Source organism: Rhodofomes roseus (assembly GCF_022264815.1).
Source record: "Rhodofomes roseus strain CIRM-BRFM 1785 chromosome Unknown C8Q71scaffold_28, whole genome shotgun sequence".
Classification (NCBI taxonomy): domain Eukaryota; kingdom Fungi; phylum Basidiomycota; class Agaricomycetes; order Polyporales; family Fomitopsidaceae; genus Rhodofomes; species Rhodofomes roseus.
Window position 1 is genome coordinate 141244 of NW_025952984.1, and position 13314 is coordinate 154557.

Here is a 13314-nt window from a genome sequence, read left to right on the forward strand (position 1 = left end):
CCGCCGACCGAGTGGCCTCCTGCTTTCCTCCATCACGCGCACGCTCGCTGGGACGAGCAACCTGGTCGCTGTCTGGCGATGGAGACCTTTTTCCGGAAGAAGAGCCGCCCCCGGCAGTCCTCTCTTTCCTCCCAGGATGCGCACGACCGTTCTCTCCGCCCGCTCTCTTATTCGTCCATAGCCACAAGCCGCTCCGGCGAGTCCTCCCGTCAGTCTCGAGTGTCGCCGTCTCTCTCTCCTCTTGAAAGTCAACATACCCACTTGTCCAGTCTATCCCACCATCTCCACCGCCTCGCCGCCGCCGATGAATTCCAGTTCCCGCGCCCCGACGACGAGAAGGTCGAGGCTATGTTCCAGAACATCATGCGCTCTCGCGGCCTGGACGACCTGCCAAACGTGTCTATTGACCAGAAATGGAGCATGGTCTGGAGCGATGAGCAGCTCAGGTGGAAGGAGGAGAGGCAGCGCGAGGAGCAGATCAGGAAACAGCACTATGGCTCCGGGCAGCCCCCTTCGTTCGCTGAAGGAACTCCGGAGTGGTACATCAAGAAGTTCCTCGACAAGACTATCACGTCTAAGCAGGCGACAGGCTTGGGTGTATCGCTGAGGAGCAAGGATGTTGAGTGAGTCTGGTCTAGGTTAAGTCCGGCGCTTTGCTCACCGCCTCTGTAGTTGGTTCAGGGACTTCATATCGCTCCAGGGTACCTCTGTCCTAGCTCAAACACTTCTGCATATAAGCCGCAAGGGTCCTCAGAGGTATATCCACTTATTCCCTCCGCCGTGAACGCGCTCTAAGACACATGCAGGCGGAAAGATGACATCGACCTCGAATACGAGATTGCGAAGTGTCTCAAACACATTCTCAATCAGGGGGTAAGCCCACTCAGTTGGACCTCTCACCAGTAATTGACAATGTCCTGGGGTTTAGTTTGCAATCAAAGACTTAACTGGCCATCCGCAAATCGTCATGCAAATGACAGCCTCGTTGAACAGTCCGCATCTACTAACGAAGAAGATCATTGTGGACGTGCTTACTGGCCTGACGTTATTCGAACATGGCCAGATGGCTCCGCTTGTTCTAGAGGCTCTCGAGTCACTGAGCACGTCCAACGGCGAGCCTGCGTCCTCCTATGCTTACTGGTTCAAGTCACTCGAGAGCCTCGTCTCTGGCAGGGGCAAGATGGGCACACGAGTTGGCGCGAGCGAAGAGGTCAAGAAGAATGCAGGACAAGATGCGTCGCTGAATGAATACGCGGTATGTCCACCACCAACCTGAGTCGTATCCGGACACTAACCCTAGTGAAGGTATCGAACCTATTCCTCATCCTCGCGATCCTAAACTGCTTAAGTGAGCTAGATGTGCGCGTACATCAGCGGTCCCAAATGGAGGCTGCAGGGCTGCAGCGCATTTTAGCCTTGTCTCGTTCCTTCGGGGTTCAGTCAGTCGACTTCCCCATCGACGAGATTGAGAAGATCTTCGCCGAGGACGAGGATAAGCTTCGGGCGCAGCTGGACTCGCAGACGCTGCGTGATTTGTCAAGCGTCGAAGACGTATACCACGCCCTGAAAGCCAAGACCGACGAGTCTAAAGCTAAGGATTACTTGTTGTCCATGCTTCAGCATCTCCTCCTTGTGCGCGAGGAAGGCGCGGATATGGTCCACACCTTCCAGGTCCTCGACACACTTGTCACCGATGTCGTTATGGACAAGCGGTATAACCGTGGGGAGCAAAAGCTCGGTCAATCGGTCGCGCGCATCATCGCGCAGCTAAACGAGGCTGACCGATATCAGCAAATCGAGGCGGAGCTCGCCAAAGCAAACGGCGCTGCACTGCATTATCGACACGACAAGGAGGTGCTAGAGGCAGAGATTGCTCAGGGGTCAGACGGTCTGGTGGGTACGCTGAAGGAGAGGATTGTGAAGCTCGAGGAGAAGTTGCAGGTTTCGAGAGACAATACGTCGCGCCTTAAGGGCCAGTTGGAGACGCAGAAGGCTGGCTACGAAGAGCAGATTGCACAGCTCGAAGCCCAGATCATGGAGCTTTTCCGGATGCTCAAGGAAGTCGGGAAAGGTGTCAACAAGATCTTCGAAAACGCCGGTGGGATGGACCGCAAGACGTTGATCGATACCCTCGAGAAACACTTCGAACGCAACAAGACGATTAGCATCCTGGAGGGGCGAGACAAGAGAAAGAAGAAGGGTGAACAGGGGCAAGACAGCGACGAAGACGACCTGGAGGACGAGAGCACACCCAAAAAAACCGGTAGCCTTAGGAGAACACGGCCATCGCAATCCAAAGGTCGCGCCAAGTCAACGAAGACCACCAGTGTGGCAGAGGCCGCCGCTGCTGCGCACACATCACAGTTCATGGACGCAGACGACGCGCTTGTACAAGAACAGATCCAGCAGCAGTTGGCGGAGGGCGCGATGGTGCGTGTCTCTGCTTGACAGGACGTTGTCTCTTTTACTCACAGTGGCGAAGTATCCTAATCGTAACGGCCCACTAGCGAGTCCCCGGAGTGTCCGAGGTTCCCCGCGGCGCAAAGACAATATGCGACCGCCCTTGGGCGAGTTTGTGGCGTCGTCCTCGAAGCTCAGCCAGGTAGTTTCGGACGATCTCGGTAGTGAGCGTAGCATTGGCTCCGTGGCCGACGAAGACATGGAAAGTGACTTCGGACGGACATCATCAACGCGAAGTGGTTTCTCCACTCTTACAGACCCCACTTCAGTCAGCTCCGCTACTTCGGTTGACAGCAGCCGGTTTTCCGCATTTGGCGCGCCAGGAGAGCAAGGCAAATCATTCCCCAAGAACGAAGACGCATCGGGTGCACCCCCACCCCCACCCCCACCCCCTCCGCCGCCGCCGCCGCCGCCCCCTCCCCCTCCTGGAGGAGCCAAAACCGGCTTCTCAGCCGTTGGTTTCGCACCGCCGCCGCCACCACCGCCGCCACCACCACCGCCAATGGGGCGTATACCGATCTCTTCCTCTTCAAGCACTATCATATCTCCGGCGCTCGCGTCTGGGTATAGGACAGGGACATCCTCTGCTGCCCCCTCCGCGCCCAGCTCTGCCCGGTCGTCTACGTTCCTAGGCCAGAATATCAACAATCTTCTGTCAGCACGTAAGGATTTGTCGATAACGCCCAGTACGAAGATGAAGCAGCTTCAATGGGACAAACTACCGCAACAACAGGCAGCGAAGACTGTCTTCAGTGACGACGAGCCTACGAAAGAGGAGCAGTGGATGCTCAAACTTCAGTCTGATGGCGTATGGAGGGAAATGGAAGAGGACTTCAAGGCGAAACAGCTCGTCATCAACCTCATGGGTGAGTCATTGCGGTTGTCGTGTGATGTGCTCTAGATTGACTTTGTATACATACAGCGAAGCAGAAGCGCGCGGAGCTCAAGAGCGTGCTCGACCCGCAAACCAAGAAGCGCGTTGGTATGTCGGCCCTGCATGCCTAGTACTTCGATGCCTGATGGCCCGTGCAGAAATTCTCATCCAGACTGTGAAGCGGCTACAGCCTGAAGAGATAGCGATGAAGATCAGGCACTTCGACCAGGTGGTCTGCACACCGGTTTTTCTGAGCGAGCTCAAGCCCGTGTTGCCGAACCCTGAGCAGGTGCGACTCAAAGATTTCGTATCCTCTTGTCTGTCTCACACAGCGTCCCCAGGTCGGCAAGCTCAATGTGTACCGCCATGCAGATCCTGAGGAGCTCGCCGGTCTTCATCCTTCAGATCGTTTGATGGTCCAGCTTATCAAGCTCGATCGTCTTGCTCCGCGGATAGAAGGTATGCTATATAAGTGCACATTTGAGGAGACATGGTCGTTGCTCGACGATGTAAGTCATACTACCTCTTCATGGTGCTCTCCGAAATATTTACGGCCGTATAGAGCGCTCGGAAGTTGTCGGAGGCCGGTAACGCCTTGCTTCATGCAAAGCATTTCAAAGAGTTGTTGAGCGTGAGTTTGTGACTTCTGTGGGGAGCCCCGTGAGATTCACATACCTGCAGTTGATACTCCTGATTGGGAATTACATGAATGGCACGGGTGTAAAGGGCGGAGCGTTTGGCTTCAGAGTCAGCAGTATCAACAAGGTGCGCAAAGATTCATCAGAGCAATAGAATCATACTCATCGGCCACGTACCTTGAACAACCAGTTAGTCGACACGAAGTCCGTTCACAACACTACTCTTCTACATTTCCTGGAGCGTACGGTGGCGAAGCACTTTCCGGACATGGAAGCATTTCTGGATGAGTTGAGTGCTCCTGCTGAGGCCTACAGAGGTCGGTTTTGTCGACAGCGTGCGATCGAAAACTCATTCCATTCCCTATAGTCAGCTTGCAGGACGTCCGGAAAAGTCTCGGAGAGCTACGTGAAGGCCTTAAGTCGATACGCCGAGAACTGACAGAGCACTTCGCGGACGCTGAGCAAACGGATCGCTACGGAGCGCAAATGTGGGCATTTGTCAGAGAGGCCACTTCCCAAGTCGAAGACCTCGTGGACGATGTAAACAACGCGGACGCCATCTATTTGGAGGTGGTCAAGTATTACGGCGAAGATGACAAGCAGATGAATTCGACGGAGTTCTATGGTACCTTCAAGACGTTCGTTACGTCCTATAAAGTGAGCGATGTGCATGCTGATCTTGACAAATGCCACTGACACTATCTGCAGAAATGCAAGTCGGACAATCAGGCCATTGCCGAAGAGCGGCTGGCGGCGGAGAAGAGGAGACATGCTGCTGAGGAATCGAAGGCCAACAGGCAGAAAGCCATCGACGACGCTGCAGCAGACGAAAGCGAGGACACGGCCGTCCTGGACAACCTTTTGGAGAAACTACGTAGTGGTGACACAGCGAGCCGCAAGGCCCGGCGAACACGGCCAAACACGGTGGCACGTCCTGCAGCTCCATTGTCGCTGGATCCAGAGGCTCTCCTGGATGTCGGTTCCGGCGACGCAACGGTCGACATTGCCAAGGACATGCTTGCTCGTCTCAAGTCAGACGGTTTTAGCACTCATCCATCGTCTCCGTCTAGCACTACAGTCAATCAGAGGCGAAGTCGACGCAGGCTCGACGCAGGTTCCGTGGATCTTCTGTCCGAGGAAGTGGATGCATTAGCTGCATCTGAACAGGGGACGATGGTACCTGCTGCGATTGATGATGAGGATTCAGCAGCGGAGGAGTACACGCTCGTCGGTTCAGTTGTGGATCATGACAGTGTGTCGGGTGTATCATAGCATGCTTTGCCTGTCTACATAATCATACTGATGTGGCCAGATCTGGATACCCATTGTTCTGCATTCATATAAATCTCTGATATTAGATGTAGTGTATGACCCCTGATTGTACATCAATTGTACTGGCTTTGTATCATAATGTTTGTGTTCTGTGGTTTTGACTTTGATTGAATTCAAGTTCCAATGAACTTGAATATGAAGACCATGACAGCAAGAAGGGGGTGGGTACAGGGTCTGAGTTCAGTTAACTTTGTCCAACATGTCCACAACATTTGCCCAGCACGATATGATTGTTGCATGCATCGATCCAGAATGGATGGGTTGCCAGTGAGGAAAACTGTGTCTCAAATAGTATGATGTTTGACATGCTAAGGAACTCAGTCAATTGATTGACCCATGCCTCTTTCAGTTGTCTAGGACATCATCCAAGGTGATCTGATTTGTCTTGTCCTTGGGGCAGGGAGGCAAACACGCAAAGAGTAAGTACAGGAAATCGGCACCTTATATATGTAGTATAATTGATGCACAAAGTACATTAAGGGCCGTGGCGGGTACAGTAACAATCCCCCCGTGTTGCGACGCGTCGGCACCTTGGCATTTGGGCATGTGCTTGCCCATAGATCTGTGCCAAATCTCCTGTGCATCAGGAAAGTGTCACCACGCTTAGTAACTCGCCCTGATCTGTCTAACCCACCTAATTTGCACCTAATTCATCTCACTGTCTAACAAGTTCCGGCCTCTGCGGCAAGCTACATATGTACCTTCAGTAGAGCAGTCATCCACATATATTAGATCAATACAAACCATTACAAAGAATTCTGTTTACAAGATCTACAAGCTTAGACTGGCATGCAGATTAGGATAGACGAGCGGTCAGTTGGGCAGGTGGACATGCCTACATATGCAAGCAGTGAGGGGATGTAGGTACAGCCGAGCAAGTGGGCGAGCATGTATACATAAGCGAGCGGGATACTGGGTAGACAGGAACAGGCGGGCAGTGGCGGTTATGACCACTGGGTCATTCCTGGAGCGTGGTTGCAGTCATTGTGGCCACCAGTCTGGCACAACAAGCTCCGCATTTGTAAATGCGTCCATTGGCGGAGAGGCAGGGCGAGGTGAGGATACATCAGACATGCAGCAATGCGTGTCCATTGTATCGCCGCACATTGAATAGAAGACAACTTTTAGACTGTTCCCGGGCATGTCCACGCAATCGACGTAACCACAGTGCGCATGGCAAACATTTCATTCACCAATACACAGGAAGGGTGGCAGTGAGGTAGGTGCGTTCAGCAAGAACATACCTTGCAGTATTGAGCCTCTGTGCTCATTCTGCCTGTACACACAGTACCCTTCCTCCTAATTCCTCTTTGTGATCTCCTCACATCCTCCTCTGAGTTGCTGTGCAGTCCTCACATTCTGTGTGTCTCCTGCTTACCCCCCATTCTTCATGTTCCGCATGGCCTTGTTTCTCAGTGCTGGATTTGCATGCACATTGTGCAAGTTCTGGGCCATGCAGCAGGATATGAGTCGAACAGCCAACAAGGACAATCACGCAGACTTGGCTGTTGTTGATGTTGCATCAGGAAAGTTGCATGTGGCTTCACAGTGGCTTAAGTGGCTTAATTAAGCCATTAAGCCAATCAAGCCAGTAAGCCAAAGTGGCTTAGGTAAGAAGGTCCAGTTGCTTAGTTCAAGTTCTTCCTGCTTAATGAAGCACGGCTAAGCCGCCACTAAGCACACACAAAGCACACACAAAGCCTCATATCAAGCTCACTAAGTATAATTCACAAGTGCTTTATTAAGCTACTATTGTTACATTGACTGATATTTATTTGACTGTCGTACATGCAGGGTAATCTTCGGCAATGCAATTACCAAGACAGCGCAAAGTTGAGCTGTAATGAGGATACCAGATCCACAACGAATACAAAAGAGGGTGGGACTTTAGTCAGTGCTGCTATACAAGTATGCAGTACTGCTCTTCAACTGGGAAGAGTAAGCTAAGAATGGATTTGAGTCGGCAATGAATGGGGATTATTGCCGAGGTTTAGAGCTTTTTAGAATAGAGGATGAAGTCTGAATACAGAGGATTAGTATCCAGAGGTTGATTCTGAAGGAATGGGCTTCTTCGGTTTTGAAGTCACACAACAGAAGTTGAATGGAAGTCTGAACAGCTAGCTTTGACTGCACAGTGACGATGGCAAGTTACAAAACCCTAATGTAGCAGCACGAGGCCGTGCTTCAAGAGGGGCTCACTAAGGCAATTAATCCTCAGCCAGCTAATGGCTATAAGGCTTGCTTTAGTGTCAAGTGAGTTGCTGGTTAGGCTAACCACTTTAATTATAGTAATGCCACTGAGACGTGCTAGTATGGAACTAGTTGATACAGAGATCTATTGATGTTGGTAACAACAAGTTCACAGAAGTAGATGATGACTAAGCACCTTCTCTTACTGAACCCAACTTGTGAAGTCAGTCAATGGGTTACTTAAACCTTACTAGTAGCATGAGGACTGTACTAAGTAAGGTTTCACTGTTGCAGGTCTTAGAGCGCATCGGTAAGAACTCGTACCCGCACCTGCGCCACGCGAACACGATGGTCCACCAATGTGTCAAGCCCCGCACCTGCACACGGACGGCATGCTTGGCAGGCACGCCCCTCCCTCCATCACGCCCTCCGATGCTTGCGCCTCCCCCAACTCTGCACATCCAGCTGCTGCCTCTTGCCCCAGTCTCTCAACTGCACGCAAGACGTCAAGCTCGGACGACTTACGGGATGGCTGCCGGGCTGTGCAAGATCACTGCTCGCCCGGTAGCCTCCCCTCATCTGCCTTGTCTTGCAGACCGGCGCCTGTGTCTACGCCGCACTTTTGCCATCCGCCCAACACACTCGTGTCCGTCCCTCTGTCCTGCAAGGAGCCAGACTTGGCTGGGTTAGACGTAGAGCTCAGGCACAGGATTTGGCAGGTCTGCGCGCATTTGCACCTCGTCACGGAGGACTCTCCCAAGTCAGCGGCCATTGCAGATGAGGAAGCTGCCCTATGGCGTGAAATCTGGAAAGCTTGAGCCCGTGCGCGCCTTGCTCCACACCTTGTCTGAACCCTGGGGGGCATCATTCCCGACACCTTTGTCTTGTCCCAGCCCACCCACCCTCAACTTTTCTCCTCTATCCTCACCACCCTTCTCATTGGAATCTCAAGCTGAAACTCCCTTACTCTGTTCCTTCTGACTTGAGATTGGGGGGCAGGGGGTAGGGGAGGATAGGGTATGGGGGGCAGGTATGCCAGGGCCTAGCCGACCCTAGCCTGAGGGATGCGCGGATCCTCCGCGAGGATGACAGCTAGGGATGCAGTACAAGCAGGAAGTAGCACAGCCTTGCCTAGGGAAGATGGCAAAGCTGCTACAGGTGAGGGAGGTCAGTGGAGCCTGGCCGAGCTTGTGAGGGCTTGACCGACAGAGCCTGTATGCTTTGGTGGATGCACGGCAAGTCTGAATGCTCAGGATGCAGTACTTGCGGGACAGCTCAGCCTTGCGTGGCGGAGCCCAAAATTTTTTTCTTTTTTTCTTCTATTCTCACCTTCTATTCTATGCTCACTCATACTCTTCATTCGCTCTAATCCAACCCCTCACCTTCACACTATGCACTTCATAATGGGGGGGCACTGTCACGTCTTCCGAGTCTGTCGCCTACGTTGGCCAAGGATAGGTCCTCACTGGCTTCTCCAGCGCGTTCTCTTCGAGTCCTACTGCAAGGCGATCACCAATGACCCGAACACTGTCCCATTGCTGTACTCCTTCAACGACGTCATTGAGGTCATGAACTACATTGACGAGGTCTTCCAGCGCCACAAGCTGCCTCATGACCCAGTGGGCACACTCTATCTGACCATCGCCTGGTCCAAGGAGTCCGTCCTGCGTCGACAGGCTCTTGACAAGCCTCTGGCTCCAGTCTCCTATCAGCTCGACCCACTGGCTTTGCCAGAGTATTGTCGCTCGCCCGACACCTTCGATCGCTTGGCTAACGCCATCCACCGCCTGAGTGAGGACCAGCAGGAAGTTCGTAGGACTCTCGGGTCGCTCTCTACAAGTGTTGCAGGACTGGGAGGGCGCAATAGAGGCATTAACTTTGGCGAGCTTGTTTGAGGTGCGGTCAGTAGTAGGGGAGGGTTCCAAGGTCATGGTCATAACACCGGACACTTCGTTGTACGGGACTTCTGCTAGAGTCTTCTTAGCGTAGTCGTAGCATGCTGGCCAATGTTGAGCAATGTCTAAGTCGAGGAATTGCGCGCATGAGCTTGATACCCCACAAATCGGGGTGTAGTCCAGATGGGAGTGTATCAGTGGGTCTCTCAACACTCCAAGTCCAACTTCCCTTGTTGCACTGGCCTTGCTCGCCCCTCCCAAGCATCATGATGCCCGCATTCACAATGAGCCCATGCCAACCGCTATTCGTCGCAACTGCAAGCCGACGCCCGCCAGCACGCACCCACCGCTGACCCGCCATGCTGCTGTGTTTGTGCCGCTGTTGCGCACCCATAATGTGCCTGTGTCGTGCCTGCCTGCCTCTCCCACCGCCGCCGTCCTCTCCTCACTGCCACGGCCCGCAACACCCTCCCTCGCACCGATGCCACTGCCACTGACGCTAGCATCCGCAGGTGCTGCTGCCCGCCAGCACACACCCGCCGCTGCCACGTCATGCCGCCGCCTCCCGCATCTTGCCGCTGTGCTCAATCATCGTGCGTGCTCGCTGACTGCTCCCTCACTGTGTCAGATCACCCATACGCACCGTTGCCATCCCGCCGTCTCTTCTTGCCTGTCCCGCCCCACATGTCCACTCTCTGCTGCATTTCACCGCCCTGCGCTGATGCGCCCAAGCGAGAAGAGTCGATAGACACCCTCAACACCGCACATCGTGTTCTCCGGGCTCATAGAGGTCCGTTTCTCTTCTCATTCAATTGTGTGCATTCATCGAACAAACTTGCCTCTTGCAGTCCCGCCCTACCGCCCACCCTCGCTTTGTACGCACTTCACTTGTCTCCTCCTCCCTTCTTGCGACTCACTCCAATATACAGCACAAATTGTATGAATCGTATACGCATCATTAATACACCCGGCGGGATATGACACTGGGCAGTCGATGCGTACATGGGACTACCAGGGCATTCGCCTTACACCGCACGCCACATGACGCTCGACGCGTGGTATGGCCCCGCGCAATACTATACAAACGCAAATACATATCCTTCGCACAGCAAGCAGCTATGCAGGTCTGGTCTGCACCATGCATTGCTGTACGTGTCAGGCAACCAAGGATGCAGGCACCATCTCCGGTCTCAACCTTCTCCGTATCATCAAGCCAACGGCTACGGGGCCGACAAGAACACCGAGGGTGAGCGGAATGTCTTCATCTTCAAACGACGCGCACAGTAATGCTGAGTATGCAGGGCGGGACGGGCGGCCAAGTGGGTTAGGAGGCAAGTGAACAGGCAGGAGGGTGGGTAGATGCGCAAGCTGGCAGGTGACAGCACACGAATGCCCAGCATGCAGGAACAGCCAATGAATGCACACTCAGGCAGGCGAGTGGGGACGGTGGGCACACACAGGTAGGTGAGCAAGACAGCAGACAGGCACACTGTTAGGGATAGAGGCTTGATAGCCTCAGAGTGCACAGAAACTCGTTAGAAGTGTTTACTTACCGAGTGGCTGCATCAGTGAAGGTTGGTTATGTGCTTATCTTACTCTCCTTATCTTTCCTTTATTCCACTGAATGGACATCAATGTAGCACTTTCATTGTTTTATTACCGAGGTATTGATTACCGATGTTTTGATGCTTTAAAAACACTTGTTACTGTATCTACTAAACGGACTATTACCGAGTTTCTAGTGTGTTCTTACTCATTATGACCAGATGCTTTCAGTACTGATACAAGAACTATTGTATGCTCGGTAAATGATGGTTATTACCGATCAATTACCAAGTTAGAATGGTTTTGTATCGGCATAGAAAGGAATGGCTGTGCGACAATTACCGAGCCATTCCCAAAGCTGTGTTGAAGGGCTGTGCTATCCTTAGGCTGTACACCAAAAATGCGGACCCTTGCATGCCTCAGTAATGCCTCAGGAATCACAGTCCTGAAACAGTGGCTGTACTGTGGCTGTACTAGGATGACTCGGTAACATAGCTTGCCTCGTTGGAAACAATGAACTGTAAGGCTATGATCCTATTGTTCTCCTAGAATGGCCTCTGAAGCGGTGTAAATGAGTCAAGGACATGTACTATACACTTCTATGACACTCCTTGATTTTCTATATACTTCCATGTAGCTCCATTGGCTGTGTCCTTGGTAATGGCATAAAAGGCCATTCCTGAGCACGGTCAAGGACATCTATCATCCAATCCACCATCTACTCTTCACCGAAACACACCCTGTGTGCCACTCAAAGTCTTACTTTGTCTCGAGTGCTAAGTTAGCCATACTAGCCACTCAACCACTCTTGCCGAGTTCTTACCAACGTGCTCTAAGACCTGCGATAGTGAAACCTTACTTAGCACAGTCCTCGCACTACTAGTAAGGTTTAAGTAACCCATTGACTGACTTCACAAGTTGGGTTCAGTAAGAGAAGGTGCTTAGTCATCATCTACTTCTGTGAACTTGTTGTTACCAACATCAATAGATCTCTGTATCAACTAGTTCCATACTAGCACGTCTCAGTGGCATTACTATAATTAAAGTGGTTAGCCTAACCAGCAACTCACTTGACACTAAAGCAAGCCTTATAGCCATTAGCTGGCTGAGGATTAATTGCCTTAGTGAGCCCCTCTTGAAGCACGGCCTCGTGCTGCTACATTAGGGTTTTGTAACTTGCCATCGTCACTGTGCAGTCAAAGCTAGCTGTTCAGACTTCCATTCAACTTCTGTTGTGTGACTTCAAAACCGAAGAAGCCCATTCCTTCAGAATCAACCTCTGGATACTAATCCTCTGTATTCAGACTTCATCCTCTATTCTAAAAAGCTCTAAACCTCGGCAATAATCCCCATTCATTGCCGACTCAAATCCATTCTTAGCTTACTCTTCCCAGTTGAAGGGCAGTACTGCATACTTGTATAGCAGCACTGACTGAAGTCCCACCCTCTTTGCATTTGTTGTGGATCTGGTATCCTCATTACAGCTCAACTTTGTGCCGTCTTGGTAATTGCATTGCCAAAGATTACCGAAGGTTTTACCGTTTGTTACCGCTTTGTATAGGCAATACAAATCTCTATTACCAAGGTTACTATTCCTATTGACTCGGCAATACACTCGGTAACTAGCTGTCTATAAACAAAAACAGAACCATAACAGTGTGCAACTTAGTGTATTGGCCTACTGGTCAGGCACATTTTTGCTCTCAATCTCTGCTGTCACGGTTCTATTGGCCAACCATTGTGCCCATTCCAATACTAGGGGTGTTTCAGCTCGAGCTTTAAAGTGCCTCAGACATCAGGCATGAAATGTCCCAGACATTGGATTCCCTTTCAAGTCAGCAATTCCAGTTCAGCATGCGGCTTACTACTCATCAAGTGGTTCGTCTGCTCGCAGAAGGGATGGGCCGTCTAACCAACTGAAACTTGGTGGTTGCTCTGCGACCAATGAATCATTACTTGAGGGACTTTGAAGACGTAGCAAAGCTAGAGAGCTAAGCTGGAGTGTGCATTGGACGAGGAGTCCACAAGGCAGTCATATGCTGGATGAGGAGTCCGTGTGATGAGCTGGCAAGGAGCACAGATCTAAGTCGATGGGTAGTCAACCTATCAGTATGGCAAGGAGCTTGTGCGGCGCTGGTCGCCCTTGATGGTCGCCCTTGATGCTCTCAATATCAGTCAGTTGCACGTGTACAATGTGGGTTGAAAGCAAGTAAAAGGCGTCTATTTCCCAGGCATGTGCTCCCGGGTAATCTACGTCAGCATGTACGGTGAATACAAGGTTAGTTACACTAAGTAATACATGAGTGATTAATTATATATGAGGTGTAAAGACGTGCTGGTCACAATTATTGAACTGTTGTTTGTATAGCGACGTGAATAT

General features: G+C 51.8%; 2 protein-coding genes across 2 annotated transcripts; one reads left to right on the forward strand and one right to left on the reverse strand.

The window, feature by feature from the left end:
- Positions 1-78: 78 nt before the first annotated feature.
- C8Q71DRAFT_716099 (uncharacterized protein) lies at positions 79-5244 on the forward strand (the record flags this gene model as incomplete). Its single annotated transcript, XM_047921081.1, has 15 exons — positions 79-623; positions 673-756; positions 807-873; positions 929-1255; positions 1306-2434; positions 2475-2760; positions 3031-3326; positions 3383-3442; positions 3493-3623; positions 3676-3843; positions 3897-3965; positions 4016-4099; positions 4163-4289; positions 4340-4629; positions 4681-5244. 15 exons carry the CDS (start codon positions 79-81, stop codon positions 5242-5244), a joined length of 4227 nt encoding a protein of 1408 aa, XP_047774176.1.
- Positions 5245-8933: 3689 nt separating this feature from the next.
- C8Q71DRAFT_727121 (uncharacterized protein) lies at positions 8934-9943 on the reverse strand (the record flags this gene model as incomplete). Its single annotated transcript, XM_047921824.1, has 2 exons — positions 8934-9493; positions 9733-9943. 2 exons carry the CDS (start codon positions 9941-9943, stop codon positions 8934-8936), a joined length of 771 nt encoding a protein of 256 aa, XP_047774177.1.
- Positions 9944-13314: the final 3371 nt, after the last annotated feature.